The following is a 19,730-nucleotide window of genomic DNA, read 5'->3' as shown; positions in this document are numbered from 1 at the left end:
GTTGTTTCTACAATGAGCATCTATTTAGTTGTGTAGCATTTTCAAAATTATCACTGCCCAAGAAGGTGTGGTTCAACAACAGTTTGGTGTTCACTGGGATTGGTAGACAAGGAAAGACATTTTGGAAAGCATAGTGGCTTTATCTAGAGCTAAATAAATTTCCATCAGACATTAAAGACCTGCATATTGTTGTTTCAGGAACTTGATGAGCTCTCCTCTCCTCCCTCTACCTCTCCCTTTTCCTCTTCCTGTCCCTCTCCTCTCCTCTCCTTCCTTCTCTCCCTGCCCCCTTGGTGCTGGTGATCAGATTCAGAGCCTCATGCATGCCAGGCCAGCTAGACAAGTGCTCTACCATTGAGCTACATTCCCAGCTCCAAGTTCTCATTTTATAGAGAAACTGTTACAGGTGTCTGTGTATGAAGTAAAAAATGATTATTTAGGTCTTATAAGAAGTGAGTAGTAAGTGAGTGCATAGTTATCAAAAACAGAATTTGGAAAGTACAAAGGTATATAACATGAAAAACTAAAGGCCCCCTCCTTTATAGAATGTAGTCTATTTATAGATAATGTTAACTTTATATCATTCTTTTTTGTATGCATTTTCAAACACAATGGTGAAATGTATATGGATGAGTATATACCAAGTCTTTCAGTTCAAAACTTAAATTGGATCCTAGTACAGCCAGTTCTCTGTATTTGTGGATTCTGCATCTACAATCAACCAACTGTGGATGGAAGGTATTTGTTTTTAATTACAGCCCTGTACTAAACATGTAGACTTTTTCTTATCAGCATACCCTGAATAATTCAATATAACTACTATTTGCAGAGCATTTAATGTGTTGAATAGTGTAATTAATCTAGAGATAACATAAAGTAGCAGAAGGATTTGAATAGGTTATATGCAAATACTCTGCCATTTTGTATAAGGGACATGAGCGTCCCCAGATTTTGGTGTGGGACAGAAGGTCTTAGAACCAATTCCTCAGGCATGCTGAGGAATGACTGTTCTGCAACTTCTAAATTGTCACTTATGCCATTTAATGTGTCTTTACTCACATTTTTTATGTGACTCTGATTAGGAAATAGCATATTTGATATTTATATTAATAAAATTTATTTGTGCAGATTGTAAAAGCTTAACCATAAGTTATTTTTCCAAAGTTTAGTTGCCATTTAGTTCTCTAGAGTTCTGAAGCACGTGGAAGGCTTCCCAAATGATTGTAGGGCTAACCTCACAAAAGCATCCAAGGACTGTGAGATGCCCAGGTAGTGCTTTTTCACACTACCATGAAGCATTTTAAACTGTACTGTTTTCCTGTGGGAAATTTGCATTTCTTCGGCAGGGAAGGCAGCTAAATTTTCTTCCTGGTTCTACCACTAATGAGTCCTGTGACTCTAGACAGTCATTTGTTTTCTGTACCTCTTTGTTCTCACTGGGAATGCTACATAAATCTCTCAGGTCCACTGTTTTCAGATTCAGTCTCACTGCCTCCTTTGCCTATAAGGCCAAAGTGTGCCATGTACAAGTGATCTCAGTGGGGTCCTATACTGAAGCCAGAGGTAACTTAGGAGCAAGAAGGGAGCCCAGTTCTGAGCTCCACCTCCCTACCTGTTTACCAGGAGCACAGTTCAGTTTGTAATATCTACTTTAGAGCAGGCTGCCTGTGCCTAATATTTGATTCTGTTTTTACTGATTTACTTTAAAAATCTGGTGTTGAGACACTCCACTCTCCAGCCCCACTTTTCGATGCACAAAATGTACTTATGAAAATCATGATGTTTTGGAAGTCACCCAGCTGTATTTCACGATGGGTTGCCTTTGACAAATGATTATCTTGACTTTCAGAACATAGGTGCAGTGAAGGGTTTCAGACGAAGTGCGAGTATCTCCTTTTGTCATTCCTTTTGTATAAGAACTCTTCACTTGTCTTACTTGATTCAGGAGCCTCACAGCCCTCAGCATTATGGTAAGAACCCAGGAAGGACAAGTTCTGAATGATTGCTCCAACTTCACTGCTTGCAAGATATCACTGCCCATTCTTTCCTTTCTGTATTTCTTCTATTCTCCTTTTTACTTTTTTTCTTTTCTTCTTTTTCCCACTTGCCTCCATGCAGTATCATCTCATTCTGTGAAACAAAAAGCAGCAACCTTTACATATTGTGATGTATGGTAATTTCTACCCCTTCCAAAACCAGGATAACTCCAGTCTCTCCCAAAAATCCATGGTCTACTCTCCAGATTTATTCCTCTTTTCACTATTGAATGAGGATTATATAAAACAGAGAAAAGAGGCAGTAACAAAGCAGCCCAGCAGCAGGAAGTGGGGGCAGATAAGAAAGCAATTGAAACAGTTTGTGCTCTGTTCCTGTGAGTAGGCGAAGCACCCTGCCCAGTTGGTGAGGTTCCTCTTTGTCATTTTGGGGGCAGTGGTCATTCTTTAGGACTAAGGATGAGTGGACTTCTGGCCAGGGAAAGGCAGATGTAGAAAGCATTATTGTGCTCTAGACCTGGACCCATTCCCGGGCCAAAGATCTTTCCTTCCCTCATGGAGAGGTGGTTACTTTCGGCTTTCCAGGGCAGTTATGAGCTCTGAGGGCCAGAGTCCTACAGACTTAACGTGGAGGGGCTGCGCCCAACTTTCAAGCAAAACCAGTTTATAGTTGCTTAACACAGTTGCTGTTGTTTTCTGCTGACCTCTGGCTCAGTAAAGAGTGGCAAGGGGCCACGTGACAATGCCTGGTTTAGAAGACGTACTGGAGGATCACTGGAAAAAAGTCAGCACAATCCCAGCTTTCGACCTTGGGTCTCTCACCAAGTTCCCACCACTTCCCCTGGCTGAGAGAGTCTGAGACATCCCACACCCTCTGGAGATGCTCTTCTGTTGATCCATTTTGCCAGTCAGACAAAGCAACAGTTTTACTGTTGCCGTAATCCGTGGGGGATTTGTGTGACTGTCTTCAGTTATCCAGGCAGGTGGGTGACCTCCAGCCAGCATCACTTTCAGAGCAGGAGTCACTTAAGTACCTAGACAGGTCGGGTAGGGCGGCAGAAGTAGGCAGGGCTCAAAATCTTATTCTGACTCTCATTAGATCTGTGCATTTGGGCAAGGTTTTCTGTCCCTCAGAGCTTCAGTTTCCACAGATGTAAAAATGGGAAAATGTTAGACTTTCATCTATGAATATCTATGGGGTTGTTGTCAGGATTAGTGACAACACTAAAGCACTTGGCACGTATTTAGTAGTAGTTGCTTCCTTTCTCCGCTAACTCCTGACTTTATGTATATGCAGTACTGGGGTTTGAACTCAGAGCCTAACGCTTGCTAGGCAGGTGCTCTACCACTTGAGCCATTCCACCAGCCCTATTTGCTGTGGTTGTTTTTGAGATAGGGTCTAGCATTTTTGCCCTGGCCATCCTGGACTGCAATCTTCTTACTTATGTTCCCTGCATAGCTGAGATGACAGGCACAGGCTAGTTGCCCAGCTTTTTGTTGTTAAGATGGAGGTCTTATTAACTTTTTGCCTAGGCTGGCTTTGAAACAAGATCCTCCCAATCTTCGCCTCCCAAATAGCTGGGATTTCAGGTGTGAACTACCAAGCCTGGTGTTCACCTAAATTCTGTCAACAGAATTTGCTTCATGGCTGTAGCAGAACTAGACACTTGCCTAATTTCTAAGGAAAGAGGGAGATAGACACTAGAGTTCTTCATAAGCCACTCTCTGTAAGAGCACATTGGTCACTGTGCCTATCCTGAGATACTAGCTGACTTTGTAGGGTAGTGGGAATGGCAGGAATTATATGAGGACAATGTTATGCCCAGGGAACCTGTAAGCAGTGGGGAAAGGAAATTACTATAGTCAGTCCCCACTGAATGATGGCAAATGTGGGTACAACTTAGCAGCTGGTTTAACCATTGATTTTTTGGCAGATTCCAGACCCTTGAACCCTTTGTGACCTGACACAGAAACAGGAATGATCTCAGAAACATAAGGCTAGCTAAAGAGGTGGGTGAGCCATCTGACTCAGTCCTGCAAGTGTTCCAACCACTGCCCCTCACCCCAGAGAGTAAAACATCTCACACCCTCTGGAGATGCTCTTTTATTGACCCATTTTTCCAGACAGACAAAACAATAGTTTTACTGTTGCAGTTGCTACTGTTTGGTGTAGAAACATTAAATCAGAGCTGGTGGCAGCGGTGACAAATCAAAGAGAGAATACCAATATGGCCTTTGTATCTTCTTTGGAATTCCACTCAGGGGAATTATTAGTCTCATTTTCTGAACCACAGATTTATAAAGTTCTCCTGCAGACAAGCTAGCATGTTTCATATTAAAATTAATTTTTTTCCCTCCTGGCTGGCTTGTCAGTTCATGGTAGTTGGTAACAAATCTGTTGCACTTGTGTGGCACTTTGTCCTACATGCAGTCTCGCCTCAAGAACTGAAACTACCCTCCCTATGCAACCTGCTTCTCTTGTGTAGCTCTCCTGCTCATGGCCCAGAGGCGATTCAGGCTGTGATTCACCTGTTAGAACATACCCTTCCCTTTCCCTGTGGCAGGCATGTTACTTACACTGAGTGCACGTTCCTCTCCTGGCTTTCCATAGCATACAGCCATGGTTCTCAAACAGAACATGTGCTAGAATCACCTGCCCCTTCCCTGATGTGCTCAGTCAGTGGATCAAGCGGGGCAGAGGGGTACTCAGGAACCTATATTTTTAACAAGACAGATGTCCAGGTAATTCTAATGTAGATGTCCTTGGGTACTTAATTTTATAAATAATGATGGATGATCCACCATAACTGGTCTGGTTGGCCTTTCTTCATTTAGTTTTCATTCTGCAATTCCTAAGAAGGAAGTCAGTTGGCTCATATTGGGTCAGATACTATCCCTCTCTCCTGCCAAGTGGCAGCTGCTGCAAACAGGTGAGAGAAGGAATGCCAAGGAAAGAGGCGTTGGACAGAACCTCATGTGCTCGCCCTCTGTGTTGCCTCATGGCTGTCACAAGTACCTGTGGCATGTCCTGTTTCTTGTGCACTGGTAACTCCAGGAACACAGAGACTGTTTCTCAACCACCTGCTTCTCCGCAAAACTGCCCAGTACAGTTGAGTACTCTTAATTGAAGCGTGGGACTAGAAGTGTTTCAAATTTTGGATCATTTTGAATTCTAGAATGTTTGCATGGGCATAATGAAATATCTTGAGGATGATACCCAAGTCTCAACATGAAATCCATTTATGCTTCATTTATACACCTTATACACATAGCCTAAAGGTAATTTTATGTAATATCTTTAGCACATCTTTGGCTGTGACACATCACGTGAGGTCAGGTGTGCAATTTTCTGCTTGGGGCATTATGCTGGCACTCACAATGTTTCAGATTTTGGAGCATTTTGGATTTCAGATTTTTGGATAAGGAGTACTCAACTTGTACTAGATTTTGGAAGAGGAGATGTGTGAACACCTGTGTCTTTTAAATTTTTAAGTACCTTTAAAAAAGTTATATGTGTATGTAGTTAAAAAAATGCAAACAATACTGAAGGAGATAGGATAAAAACTAAGACTTCCTCCCAGTCCTGAATTCTAGCCCCCTGCCTGCCCCTCTTTAAAAAAACCCAGCCCTTTTGTGTTCTTAATGAAGACAGGCCTGTGTATAAAAAGAAGACACACTTGTTACTTCTCATCCTCACAAACAGTACTTTCATATATGGACTGTACATAAAATATCATTTTATAGTAATATATTGATCTTTCCATATCAGTTCTTATATGTGTATGCTAAATAACTAAGTTTTACTTTTACAAACCTTGGAATTTGGCAGGGAAATGTTAGCTATTCTCATCTTAAAATTAAGAGTATAGGAGAATGAATTCGTTTAGTAGTTTTGACCAATAGATAGGACCAAGAAAGCAAGTCTTTTGGCTCCCACTCCAGGATGCTTTACTCTTGATTTGTAGTTATTTGAAAGCAGTCTTTACCAACTGGGGACAGGAACAGTGCCTTTCCTTGTTCACTGCCTGTAATTTATAACCAGATTCCTGGGAAGTCCTGCCCCAAGCTAAGGGAGAGAGACCCCTCCCCCAAACACATCTGGAATGTTCAGGCCTTCAGCCATCTCAGAGTGAAGATTCCCCAGTGGCTGCCACCATATACTAAAGCAAATCAGGGAAACTTTTAACTGTGGGTTCACATTTATTAAAATGCAGCACAGTTTGTCAGAATAGGAAATACGCAAAACAGTGCCAGAAAATGGCTGCTCTTGAGTCCTGTCTTCCAAAGTTCTGATTTTCTACAATTGTATAATGTCACCTGTGATGGACTGTTACTCCCAGCTCAGAAGTCTGTTTGTATATTCAAGATTTTCTGTGAGATGCAGCCTCCATTTCCCTTTTCACTGCATCTAGTCAGTGGGAAAATGTTGAGAGGTTGTAAAAGAAAGACAAGTTTGGTGATTTATGCTGTCTTGGGAGGTGAATGCTGACTTTCATAGTAGCCTCACAGAAGCCCATATTCATTTGCCAAGAATGTCATTCTTGTATTCATGTAAGTCCCAACCACCCCCATTTTGAGAAGATAACCAGTGACTTCTTCAAGTGACTGTGTACCATAATTGTTAATTCCAAAGTAAAAATTAAGTGTTCCCTTTCTGTTTCAGGGACACGTGATCATCAGTAATCATGAAGAATCCGTTTGCACACCTTGCTGAGCCCTTGGATCCTGCACAGCCAGGAAAGAAGTTCTTTAATTTAAATAAATTGCGGGATTCAAGATATGGTAGGTACATGGCTCTGAGATGCATTTGCTCTGATAGTGGCTGGAATCTCCTCTGCTATATAATTGAGTATGTGTTAGGAGAGTGAGAAGAGGGAGTAGCAGAGAATGGGCAAATGTTCTTGGATTAAGCACACACACTTCCCTCACTGGTCATTTTTGAGTAGGTAATGATTATGTACATTTAACATTTATGTAACACTTCATAGAATATGCAGTGTTTATATGTACATATCAAGTGATTTTATGTGACTAATGACTCTTTGGTCATTACAAAATACAAGATGTTGTGAGGAGGCTGAGGCCCAGAGAGAGCCACTGGACACATGCAGAGACAGCAGAAGAGGGCAAGAAAACAAGTTGCTTTTATTCCAAACCCCAGATTTATTTTACCTTTTGCTATCTTTTTCATATGTCCAATTTTCATGTATCATGATGGAATTTTTATTTTGCAAAGAAACAAAATTAATTTTCTCATGAACTACCATAGTGTTTTCCTGGAAACTCCAGTTACCAGAGACCATGTTGCTTGGTGTCTAGGATTTCCCTTTGAAAGATGTGTATGCCTATACTGTTATCAATTGTTAACTATTGTTTGCTCACTTCTTGAGCATTAGTTTTCATAAGAAATATTATTTTGTATATATTAATATCTGTATACTTGCTAATGCATAATTCAATGATAGTCTACACTGATGGTAAGATGCGATGAGTTAAGGAAAGCTTTCTGTTACTGGAACCCTAAGCAATGCAACCATTTAATATGAAAAAAATAAATTAATATTTTATTTTGCCTAGTCTGGATTTTGTACTACCATATGTCTCAAGCCCACTCTGCCCTTAAACTGTCAGTCACTTTGTCTTCTTTCCCTGTTGGAAGAATAATCTGATGCCTCATATCATGTTTGCATAAAGAGAGCTTTTATATTAAGGTGTTATGGTTTCAGTTTGTTTTCTCATACTTTCTCTTTTACTCCCAGGACGCTTACCATTTTCCATCAGAGTTCTCCTAGAGGCAGCCATTCGGAACTGTGATGAGTTTTTGGTGAAGAAAAATGACATTGAAAATATCCTAAATTGGAATGTCATGCAACATAAGAACATAGAAGTACCATTTAAGCCTGCCCGCGTCATCCTGCAGGACTTCACGTGAGCCTAGTGTCAATTCTCTCTCCTCTGCCTCCCTTGTCAGCCTTTTAAGAAAGTTTGCTTTTTAAACCAAGTTTTGCAATGACTGCATAATTTATGACCCAATATCCAGAAGGTTTCAAAAGCAGAAGGGAGATCTTGCCCCCAGCAACAGGAGAAACTGGGATTATCTCAGGCACCCAACTTTTTCCAGTGGTGAGGGTCATTGTGCTTGGTCTTGAGTATCCTAGTCTTGAGTGTACTAGGAAAGGGAAAAGAAATAGCATGAAGCAGAGCTGTCCTGACATCTTTTGCCTGGGGAACCAGGTTTCAGACAGCTGTACTTGAACACTATTGTGCTGCCTGCCAGGGCAGATAATATACTAACTGTTAAACCTCAGCTCACATCCCACCATTCCTAGGAACCCTTGTGTCCCATCATGGCCTCTTTACTGAGACATAATCTTCCCATTTTTAAATGATGTTATTTTTATTCCTTCCAGTAGCCAAATTTCTTTTTTCTAGAGGAAGATTACCCAAAGGAATGATTGATTTAACATACATGTGATTTACAGCCTACTTTTCTGCATTACATCCATTCCTTTGAATGTGGTCTGCCTTCTGCAGGTCCCGTCTGCCCACCATACAAATGAGAAGCAGTCACGGCAATAAAATTTGCAGAGAGCGTATGCGCTAGCTTTCCCATGAAAAATAGTTCCCATGACCATAGTTGTGTTAAAATTTAATATGGTGGTGAAATTGTACTAGAGAGTCCTTCAGTCATAGCACTTACTACTTACGTGATTTCTGCTCAAGAAAATATGCTTAGAAACTTTCACTTTTCATTATTAGCTCCTCTGATGAAATGGTCCCTTGTCACTATTGTCAATGGTGGCAGAAACCACAAAATCCAATCACACTTGTTTACACTTAATTTTCACTTAATTGTTCCTTTCCTTAGGGGTGTGCCAGCTGTGGTCGACTTTGCTGCAATGCGTGATGCTGTGAAAAAGTTGGGAGGAGATCCAGAGAAGATAAACCCTGTCTGTCCTGCCGACCTTGTAATCGATCATTCCATCCAGGTTGATTTCAACAGAAGGTGAGGAGAGATTAAGATGAATTCTGGGTTTCCTGCTTTCTGCACAATCTTGGAATACAACTCTCTGGCTCTCTCTCTCTCTCTCTCTCTCTCTCTCTCTCTCTCTCTCTCTCTCTCTCAATGTGTTTATGTACTTAAAAGAAGAGAATCTTTAAAAGGTATTGTCAGGAAAATTCAAACTTAATATGTTTTGGAGGAAAGATTCTTTAAAAACCATTTTTGCATGTCTTTTACTTTGGTTTGGAGCAGACTAGATTGAATTCAGCTGAACATCAAGTTCTGCCTTGAGAGTTTGTCAATGCAAGTAACAATTTGGTTTTTTCCATCCTCAGTACTTTATTTCTTTTGATCCCAAGTGATGAGTTTGTGTTTGGCCATCTGTGCCTCTCCCTGTGGATTTTCAAACCTATCATTTTTATTCCCCATGTTTTTTCTTCTATTGTTTGGGATAGTCTCTCCCCCACTTCCTTCCCCTCCCTTCCATATGGGCTTATAGACCGTGGAGGGACGTTATCACTTTAGTTGCTTTGGTTAGACTGTAGGCTTCACAAATGCAAGATCCAAGCATGTAATGGGCACATAATGTACTAAACCAGGTAAATTTGAAGTTATCCTTGGTTAGATGAGAACCTTGAGACCAAGTTAAGGTGGCCATAACACAGTTACTGAATCTCTGAGGATGGTTGAGGTTTTTTTGTTAATTTACCCCCTCACCATTGACATCCAAAGGTGTGGTGTTTAAAGTGTCTTAGGCTAGGAAACTTATAGAAAAGAGTATTAAATATGTGACTATATGTTTATGAACTAGCAGCTTAGGCCTGACCTCTTAATAAACTTTAAAAGTTAAGTACTTCTTAAGTAAAGTCTATATACCATTTATAAGCCTAGTCCATTGAAGAGATAACTAAGTTCAGTGAGTTTAAGAGTCAAGTAGTAATGGTTAATTTTCCTGACCCAGTCTACTTTAATAAGCATTTATCCTTCAATCTGATTCTCTAAAAGTGTTTGCTTTAAATTGGAATTATTAAAAATGAATCTTTTGGTTCAAATGGCATCAGAACATTAAACATTCTGTATTCCCAGTTGCCTTTAAGATATATTTTAAAAAGCATAAGAAAATGTGCAACAGTAGAATCCAAATGAAGCACTCTATGATTTGATAGGACCCAAAACAGCACTATTGATGAAGTTAAACTTGAAAAAAGAGAAACCAGTCACCTTTGCCCTTCAAATCAAAATGGTTTAGACAGGTAGGAATGAAATAAAGGCAGAGTTTACACCACCAGACCACAAGATTTTGATATAAAGTAGGTATAGAAATTAGCTATTGTATAATGAACAGCCCCAGAGTGGCAATCAGCAGTAAGAATCCACCTCTGACACCTCTATGAGTTAGTTGGTTGGGAGGTGAGCTGACCCAGATGAAGGCATCTGGCCAGCTCTGCTTTGTGTTACAGTGGCTGGGTTGAATGCTTATGCAAAACTGCACATTTGCAGGGCAGCTGGGGCAGCTCCATTCCTTTTGTTTCTTTTGGGGTCCATATAGGCTAAAGAAGAAAGAAGTTATCTGGTAATCATAGAGGCTCAAGAGGGTATTTGAAAATACACAGTATTTCTTATGGCTACCTGAGGACCAACATAGGATCACTTCTGTTCATAGTGTCCCTGATCAAAGTATGTCACACAATCAAGCCAAAAACTAGGATGAGGAGGTACAGTCCATCTTTTGTAAGAATAGCTACAGAATTACAGAACCATAGTTTGGACATAGAGGGCAATTGGGTAATGCTAGGAGGCTAGTATCTTAACTTAGAAGTACGACTATGTAAAGTTGTTTTGTCAATGGGCAGAGAAAATAAGTGCTGGGGAAATTAAGAGGGAACAGTTCATATGAAGTGAAGCATAAATGCTTAAAAATGGATATCATATGTCTTGATGAAAAAGACCTTTTTAAATTTAGAAGCAATTGAATGAAATGAGGGAAAAAGTCTTTAGCATTAATGACTTCAAAGTTAAAAAGACATAAACTTTGCAACAAATATGACGAAGGATTAATATCCTTAATATATTAAAAGCACATATAAACCATTTAGAAAAATAATAAGACTCAGTAGATAATTAGGTAGAGTAAAAGGAATTACAGATGGTAAGCAGTATATGAAGCCTTTTCAGTCCTGCAAATAATAATGTAAAACAAATATTTAAGATACCATTTCACTCATCAATATAGTTAAGATTAGAAAATGAACATTAATTATTAAAGTGTCATGAGGAAAACACTTGTATCCTACTAATGTACTGTAAGTTAATAATGATGATAGCAATATGTAGTAAGACTTTAGGAATTTCTATATCCTTTGTCCTAGAATTCCCACATCTAAGCATATCTTCAACAGATAACTGAAATTCAGAAAAAGCCATATGACCAATAATGTTCATTAAACTCTTACTTATAAATGAAAGCCTAGAAACATTCTGAATGTCCAACAAAGGTGAATTATTTATTAGATTATGCTACATCCCTGAAGTGAATTGTAAAGTGTTTTACAACACTTGGAACATGCTCACGTTTGTAGCTCAGTGTGCCAGACACTAAATTGCATGTGTGAGTAATCTGCACTAGATCAAAAGTTATGCAGGACTTCAATTTTTAATTTCTTTAAAAATTGAAAGAGATACTAAACTGCCCAACAGTCATACCTGGAATTGTGACTGGTCTTTATTTATTTTTTACACTAAGAAACTATTATTTGATAATTTTAAAAGTCATTTGACAATATGAAATAAACCACTCAAAGGGACATGAAAATCACCTTTATTTGCCTCCTTGGGGATTTAAGTGGTTTCCATGTAGTCTCAAAGGAAATTTAGAAAACGATTATTCTTCAGTTAATACTACACATACCCAGACCAGAAAAATCCAGGCTAAAGAGAATTTACAATTCTTAAGCAAATAGCCTGAACACTCTCCAATTTTCTCTTTCCTTTGGACTATGAAATCACCCCTGGGCAGCATGCCCTCCAACCCTTTAAATCACATGAGCTCAATCTAATGTTCTGGATTCAAAGAAAGAGTTAAAAATATAACATCAAATACTACACTATTTGAGCAGAAGGATGTTTCCTAAAGAAGACTTACAAAATGATGGCCACTTTCATCATTCTTGGAGATGCTCATTCACATCGATGGGCTTACCCTCCATTTTGTCTGCCCAGAAGGTACAAGTATGGAGGAACTTGTAATGTCTCTTGACTTAGAAGTCAAAGTATTTGTGCTTATTAATGCCTCAGAGTCATCACTTAGTGTATGTTGATTTCTTCCCTCTGCTTTAGTTCTTGACTTCCATCCACTCTGGTTTCAGTTTTTTATAAACTTTTTTTATTTACATTATAGTAATGAACATGTCATGAAAACAGCAAAAACCTTGGGTGACTTTCTAATCCAAATATCCAGATCTAGTGAGGATCCATATGTATAATTAGAGAAAACATTTCTTTTTTCTTACTTATTTTTTTTTTGGTGAAACAGGTTTAAGCTCTGGGCCTTCACTTTGAGCCCCTCCACCAGCCCTTTTTTGTGTTGGTTTTTTTCAAGATAGGGTCTTGCAAACTATTTGCCCAAGCTGGCATCAAACTGCGATCCTCCTGATCTCTGCCTCCTTGTGCCCGGCTAAAGAGAACATTTCTGTAGAGTTATTTTCATTGACAGTGTTGTGTTTTTATTTCTTGAGTTTTGGTTTTGCAATTTGACCTCCTGATCTCTTTCCTCATTTTTTAAGAACTTAGATGTAATATGTCTCAACCCTTGTAGAACTGTATACTGTGGGCCTATTCCCAGCTTTATTACAGAAAAGAGCTAGAAAAACTGGGTGAGGGATGGTAGGGTAATTTATTTTTCAGTTAATTATTTCTAACCTCTTTGGCTAGAATGAATAATGTTGTTTGGTCTAGCATTGTGTTTAGAAATCTAACTAACAAATAGTTGTAATAATTACGCAGTTATCTTGGAAATGTCCCCTTTTTTCCCCAACAAGAATTTCTGACCAGATTTCATGAGTGTGAAAATATCTTCTCTGTAAATATTACTTGTAAGTTTCTAGAGTACCATTCAGTGTAATTCTCAGGAACTGTGGACTATGTCCAAATGTGAGTTCAAATGATATAACTAAGAAGAAATTTCCCCATTTTCATTTGTGAGGTCATTGACATGCCTTATTAAAAGTTCATAGATTGAGCTAATTTAGGGAAGTTTTGAATGATAAAATCTCTGAATTCTAGGTTTATTCATTCCAGTAACTAGAACTAGGCTAATTGAACCAAGCTTAGCATAATAAATGTTTTTATCTAGAAATACCATAACTTAGGACAGCCTGAGCATTTCTGGTTTCTGAACAACCCGTGAATATGTTGCTTCTGACAGTCTGATGTCCTCAACATTTCCTGGGGCAAGTATTCCCCTCTTCATCCCAGCTTCTGCTTTAAGAAGCTCTGACATCCTCCTACTGTTGGAGGGAAGAGGACAAACCATGACAACTGAGGCCCAGAAGTTCTCAAAGTACTGCTGAAGAGATAGGACTTCTGCCCATTCTGGTAGAAGTAATGGTTGGAGATCCCTTCTGGTTTTCTTTCATTTGTTAATTAAGTCAATGTAATGAACCCACTGTGTACTAGTATTCATTCAAGAAACTGGTTAATTTAGAAGGGAGATTAGTGAATATGTAACTTTAATGTAGTTGATATGTGTAATCACCACAGAGAAGGCAGCAAAGCATCCTGACTTGGGAGTCAGAGGATTCTCCAGAGTGTCACTTGATCTGGATCCTGAAGCACGTTGAGTGAGGAGAGCTGGAAAATGCATTGTGTCAGAGAGAACAGAGTGCGAAGTCATGAGTAAAGTGGGGTTTGGCAAGGTGTGATAGCTACTGTGTAGCGGAAGCTGAGAGCTGGGCTGGAGGAGAGAAGAGGGCTGGTAAAGGAAGATTTAGGTCAGGGTACAGGACTTTGGTGGGGGGTGGTTGTTGGTGGTGATGGTACTGGAGATTGAACTCAGGGCCTTGTGCTTGCTAGGTAAACACTATACCACTTGAGCCATGCTGCCAGACCTTTTTGCTTTATTTTTCAGATAGGGTCTGGACTTGGACGGTGATCCTCCTCTCTACACCTCTCAAGTAGCTGTATTGTAGGTGTGTTTCACCATGCTTGGCCTAGAGCTTGGGTTTGTTTGTGGTTTTTTTTTTTTTGGTGGTGCTAGAGTTTGAACTCAGGGCCTTACACTCACCAGACAGGCGCTCTACCAGTTGAGCCATGCCCTCAGCCCAAGGACTTTGTTTTTCAAAACAAGGAATTTACACTTTATTTGAAAATGGAAGCCCATTGGTAGATAACAAACTGGTGCATGAACTACATTTTAGAAAATCAATTCTAGTGATGGTATAAAAGGTAGGTTTAGTTGACTGGCTGAAAACTAAAATAAATACTTTGATAGTTACAGGTGAAAAGTGGGAAGGGGGGTCATTAAATGTGGTGTGGGCAGAGATTTAGGAGAAAAAGCCAAGCATTGGGGTTCAACCCCCAATGTAATCCTGATGCAGATGCCCAGGACATGCTGCCAAGTGGGCCTGGACCTGAAGAGGCAGGTGGAAAACAGAAAGACGGAGCCCTCAGGGTGCTAGTGAGAAGAAGATGGAAATGTGTACCTTGGAGAGTGGCTGCATCATGTCTAGGGGGTGTGCTGACCCAGGTGTCTGTACTGTTAGATTGCCTTTTTCTCCCCTACCAGGCTCTCTCCTTTCTCTGGTGTCTTCTCTTTGCTTTTCTCTAATGTGTACACATAACTCACGGAAATTCATTCTCTCAGTCAGGGATCATTAAACTTTTTCTGCAAAGGCCAATAGCAAACATTTTTGGCTTTGTTGGCCCCATGCTGTCTTGTCCACGTATTTCCCCTTGCCAACTCCCTCGCCTTTAAAAGTCATTCTTTGAGGACCAAGCATACACAAGCATTATGCTGATACAGACTGCAGACTATGGCTTATAGACCCCTACACTAATATGTCTCAGGAATTGACCCCATTAAACAACTGACACTTACACACGCTGCAGTCATTTTCTTCCCAAGAAGTGCCTGCCCATTTCCTCACTAGCTGACTCCTGGCATCTTTCAGCCTGCATTGACATCATTTCCTTCTGGAAGCTTTGGGGTCCAAGTTCATAGCCCTTTCTGAGTGTTCCCATTGTGCCCTTAACCTGCAGTGTCAGGCATCATCCATAATCACACCCTTCTCTTGCTTCTCTTTCTCTCAGCAAGGCCTGAACTCCAAATGGGCAGTGAATGTGCACCATTGCTTTCCCAGCATGCCACGTGATAGTCTCTCAGTAGATAACTAGTGAATGAAAGGAAGAGGTGGGCGAGAAATAGTTAAAGTAGAGACCCCAGGGCCAATCAGACCTAGGTTCAGGTGACAGCTCTGTAACTTACCTATTATCTGACCTTGGACAAGTTACCTAGCTTTTCTGTGTCAGCTGCTGCTTCTGTGGATTGAGGATAACAGAAGTATCTACATGAGGGTTGTTGTGATGGCAGAATGAGGGAATGAGGTCCTGTGTGTAAAGCACGGTGAGCCTGAACAAAATGTCACACTTCAGCACCTGCTGTTATTCTTGTTATTCTTGTTGTTATTACTATTATAGACATTACAGCCACAGCCACTATAATTGCTCCTGCAAGGAGACAGTACAGTATAGGGACTAAGAGTATAAACTTAGGCTGGCAGAGTGGCTCAAGTGGTAAAGTACCTGCCTACCAAGTACAAGGCCCTGAGTTCAAACTCCCGTACTGCAAAAAAAAAAAAAAAAAAAAAGATAAACTCTGAGTTAGACCGTCTGTCTGGAATTCCACTTTCATCATTTACTAGCTATATAGTGCTCAGCTCAGTAAGTCTCTTAACTTCTCTGTGTCTCATTTTTCTCATTTGAAAAATGTATGTATTAGTTGCATCTAACTCAAAGCATTATTATGGAGACTAAATGAGAAAATTAATCTTAAATATTCAGAATAGTGGCTGGTTCCTAGTAATGTCAGTAAATGTTAGCAATTATATAATTAGTGAGGTCTGGCTAGGGTTGTAACTATTAATTTTCCTATCTTTCCTCAACCCATGATATACAAATTATGAGTGCCTTCTCTGTGCTAAACCTGCAGAGTCATAACAAAGACTTTTTCTACCTGAATGAACCTGAGTAAACCTCAGTGCATAATTTGGGGTTTACAGATGTTCTTGGGTAGCATCATCTTCCACACAAACCCATGTTTGAGAGATAGGAGACTGTGATTCAAAAGTGACTAAGGCTCTGGCATAGCTGGTTCACTATCTTCCAACATGAACAGGTGAAAATGCCAGCCCATACAGGGCTCAGCTCAGAGAAGTGGCAGGTCATGGACAGGAAGAGGGTACAGAAACAAGAGTTCCTTAAAGGTCTAAGCTGCTATTATCATATAAATGTCTTGAGTTTGTTCCTGTAAGACTTTATGATAAATTTTGACTTGAATTCAGCTCATATTGTCTTTCCACTATGCTTGAGGATATTATAAGAATTTTGGAATTTACCTCTTAAGCTTTTCCAGATTGTAATCGTGAATGCCATCCAACAAGCTTGCAGGTGCAGTTGCAATTTTGTTTACTCGTTAACAATAAATTTGACCAGCAACATTTTAACCTTGACATTTATACATTTAGTTTTTCTCTCTGACAGGCCGGACAGTTTACAGAAGAATCAAGACCTGGAATTTGAAAGAAATAGAGAACGATTTGAATTTTTAAAGGTATAGCAAAGCTGGATTTCTGTTTGGTTTCCTGTAATTATAGGATATGAGGGACAGATGTGTAGAAGATAGGCTGAGTAGAAGGACATCAGGCACTCATAGTACTCTCTCCATTGTTCAATCTTAGTGGGGTTCACAGGCCTTTCACAACATGAGGATTATTCCACCTGGCTCAGGAATCATCCACCAGGTGAATTTGGAGTATTTGGCAAGAGTGGTATTTGATCAGGATGGATATTATTACCCAGATAGCCTCGTGGGCACGGATTCACACACTACCATGATTGATGGTCTGGGTGTTCTTGGTTGGGGTAAGTATCTCCCAGATTCCTGTTCTGTATGAGCTGTTCTAGAGCATTCAAACTAAGACACTTTGTCCCCATTACAACTCAGTGGCATGAATTTGCATAACCATAAGTGTAGGAGTGGTATTTTTGTCTTTTTTTTTTTTTCCACTACTGTATTTCCAGTGCCTAGAAAAGTGTCTCACATCTACAGGCTCTCAATTTATGTTTGGAAAAATAAACTAGAATAAGAGGTTAGGAACATTTTGCATAAGTGAAAATAATCTGAAATGTATAACAATGGAGATTTTTCCATTGGGTGTGGCACTGAGGGGTCATTGATGTAGGTATTTGGGGTGGGGGGCACTTTGAGAAACACTTGTTAAAAGTTCTACATGGGGAAGTAGAGAAAAAAACAACTGTTTCTTATAGAAACAACTGTGAATCAGTTAAGCATTATAACTGGGTTTATTGGCTTTATAGCTGAGGATATAGTGAGGAATATTAAAGCATTATTTTGGCATGCCCTTCCCTGCAGGTGTGGGTGGTATTGAAGCAGAAGCTGTCATGCTGGGTCAGCCAATCAGTATGGTGCTCCCTCAGGTGATTGGCTACAGGCTGGTGGGAAAACCCCACCCTCTGGTAACATCCACTGACATTGTGCTCACCATTACCAAGGTAAGGATATGCTGCTCTGTCATGCTGTTGGGAGCCAGTGATAAGTGGGGAAGAAATACATAATGGGTTTCTGTATGCTGTAGAAATGCAATGAAACAGTATGTTGATAGAGAAGATAAGGGAAGTATTGTATGGTGAAGTTTATATGATATTTGACTCTTGTTGCATGGAATTTTTTCTTTTTTCTTATTGTTTTAGTATTCATATGTGCATACAAGGCTTGGGTCATTTCTCCCCCCCTGCCCCCACCCCCTCCCTTACCACCCACTCCACCCCCTCCCTCTCCCCCCCAACCACCTCAATACCGGGTAGAAACTATTTTGCCCTTATCTCTAATTTTGTTGAAGAGAGAGTATAAACAATAATAAGAAGGAACAAGGGTTTTTGCTGGTTGAGATAGGATAGCTATACAGGAAGTTGACTCACATTAATTTTCTGTGCATGTGTGTTACCTTCTAGGTTAATTCTTTTTGATCTAACCTTTTCTCTAGTTCCTGGTCCCCTTTTCCTATTGGCCTCAGTTGCTTTTAAGGTGTCTCCTTTAGATTCTCTGCGTTAAGGGCAACAAATGCTAGCTAATTTTTTAGGTGTCTTACCTAACCTCACCCCCTCCCTTGTGTGCTCTCGCTTTTATCATGTTCTCAAAGTCCAATCCCCTTGTTGTATTTGCCCTTGATCTAATGTCCCCATATGAGGGAGAACATATGATTTTTGGTCTTTTGGGACAGGCTAACCTCACTCAGAATGATGTTCTCCAATTCCATCCATTTACCAACAAATGATAACATTTCGTTCTTCTTCACGGCTGCATAGAATTCCATTGTGTATAGATACCACATTTTCTTAATCCATTTGTCAGTGGTGGGGCATCTTGGCTGTTTCCATAACTTGGCTATTGTGAATAGTGCCACAATAAACGTGGGTGTGCAGGTGCCTCTGTAGTAACTGTGTCACAGTCTTTTGGGTATATCCCCAAGAGTGGTATTGCTGGATCAAATGGTAGATCAATGTTTAGCTTTTTAAGTAGCCTCCACATTTTTTTCCAAAGTGGTTGTAATAGTTCATATTCCCACCAACAGTGTAAGAGGGTTCCTTTTTCCCCGCATCCTCGCCAACACCTGTTGTTGGTGGTGTTGCTAATGATGGCTATTCTAACAGGGGTGGGCTGGAATCTGTGTGTGGTTATAATTTCCATTTCCTGTATTGCTAGGGATGGTGAGCATTTTTTCATGTGTTTTATGGCCATTTGAATTTCTTCTTTTGAGAAAGTTCTATTTAATTCACTTGTCCATTTCTTTATTGGTTCATTAGTTTTGGGAGAATTTAGTTTTTTAAGTTCCCTATATATTCTGGTTATCAGTCCTTTGTCTGATGTATAGCTGGCAAATATTGTCTCCCACTCTGTGGGTGTTCTCTTCAGTTTAGAGACCATTTCTTTTGATGAACAGAAGCTTTTTAGTTTTATGAGGTCCCATTTATGCTATCTCTTAGTTGCTGTGCTGCTGGGGTTTCGTTGAGAAGTTCCTACCTATACCTACTAATTCCAGAGTATTTCCTACTTTTTCCTGTATCAACTCTAGAGTTTGGGGTCTGATATTAAGATCCTTGATAAATTTTGAGTTAATCTTGGTATAGGGTGATATACATGGATCTAGTTTCAGTTTTTTGCAGACAATAACCAGTTTTCCCAGCAGTTTTTGTTGAAGAGGCTGCTATTTCTCCATCGTATATTTTTAGCTCCTTGTCAAAGACAAGTTGGTTATAGTTGTGTGGGCTGCCTTGCTATAGGTATTGATGATGTCTAGAAGCTTCTGAGTAGAGTTTTTTGGGTCTTTAAGGTATAGGATCATGTCGTCTGCAAATAGGGATATTTTGACAGTTTCTTTACCTATTTGTATTCCTTTTATTCCTTCTTCTTGCCTAATTGCTCTGCCTAGGAATTCCAG

At 39.9% G+C, this 19,730-nt stretch overlaps 1 protein-coding gene across 4 annotated transcripts in view; it reads left to right on the top strand.

Moving 5' to 3' along the window:
• Positions 1-19,730, top strand: part of Aco1 (aconitase 1) — a 61,766-nt gene that overhangs the window by 12,061 nt on the left and 29,975 nt on the right. For 2 of the 4 annotated variants that reach the window (XM_074051628.1, XM_074051630.1), the window contains 7 exons: positions 3,929-4,004; positions 6,658-6,776; positions 7,754-7,922; positions 8,863-9,000; positions 16,753-16,822; positions 16,950-17,133; positions 17,645-17,784. In XM_074051628.1, the coding sequence (XP_073907729.1) occupies positions 6,680-6,776; positions 7,754-7,922; positions 8,863-9,000; positions 16,753-16,822; positions 16,950-17,133; positions 17,645-17,784 (798 nt within the window). In that variant the 5' untranslated portion in view covers positions 3,929-4,004; positions 6,658-6,679. The remainder of the gene's footprint in view (positions 1-3,928; positions 4,005-6,657; positions 6,777-7,753; positions 7,923-8,862; positions 9,001-16,752; positions 16,823-16,949; positions 17,134-17,644; positions 17,785-19,730) is intronic. The other 2 variants (XM_074051627.1, XM_074051629.1) reach the window with 1 other exon arrangement.

Source organism: Castor canadensis, chromosome 13 (assembly GCF_047511655.1).
Source record: "Castor canadensis chromosome 13, mCasCan1.hap1v2, whole genome shotgun sequence".
NCBI classification, from domain to species: domain Eukaryota; kingdom Metazoa; phylum Chordata; class Mammalia; order Rodentia; family Castoridae; genus Castor; species Castor canadensis.
Note: the sequence above shows the minus strand (reverse complement) of the source record. Positions and strands in the feature narration are given on the sequence as shown.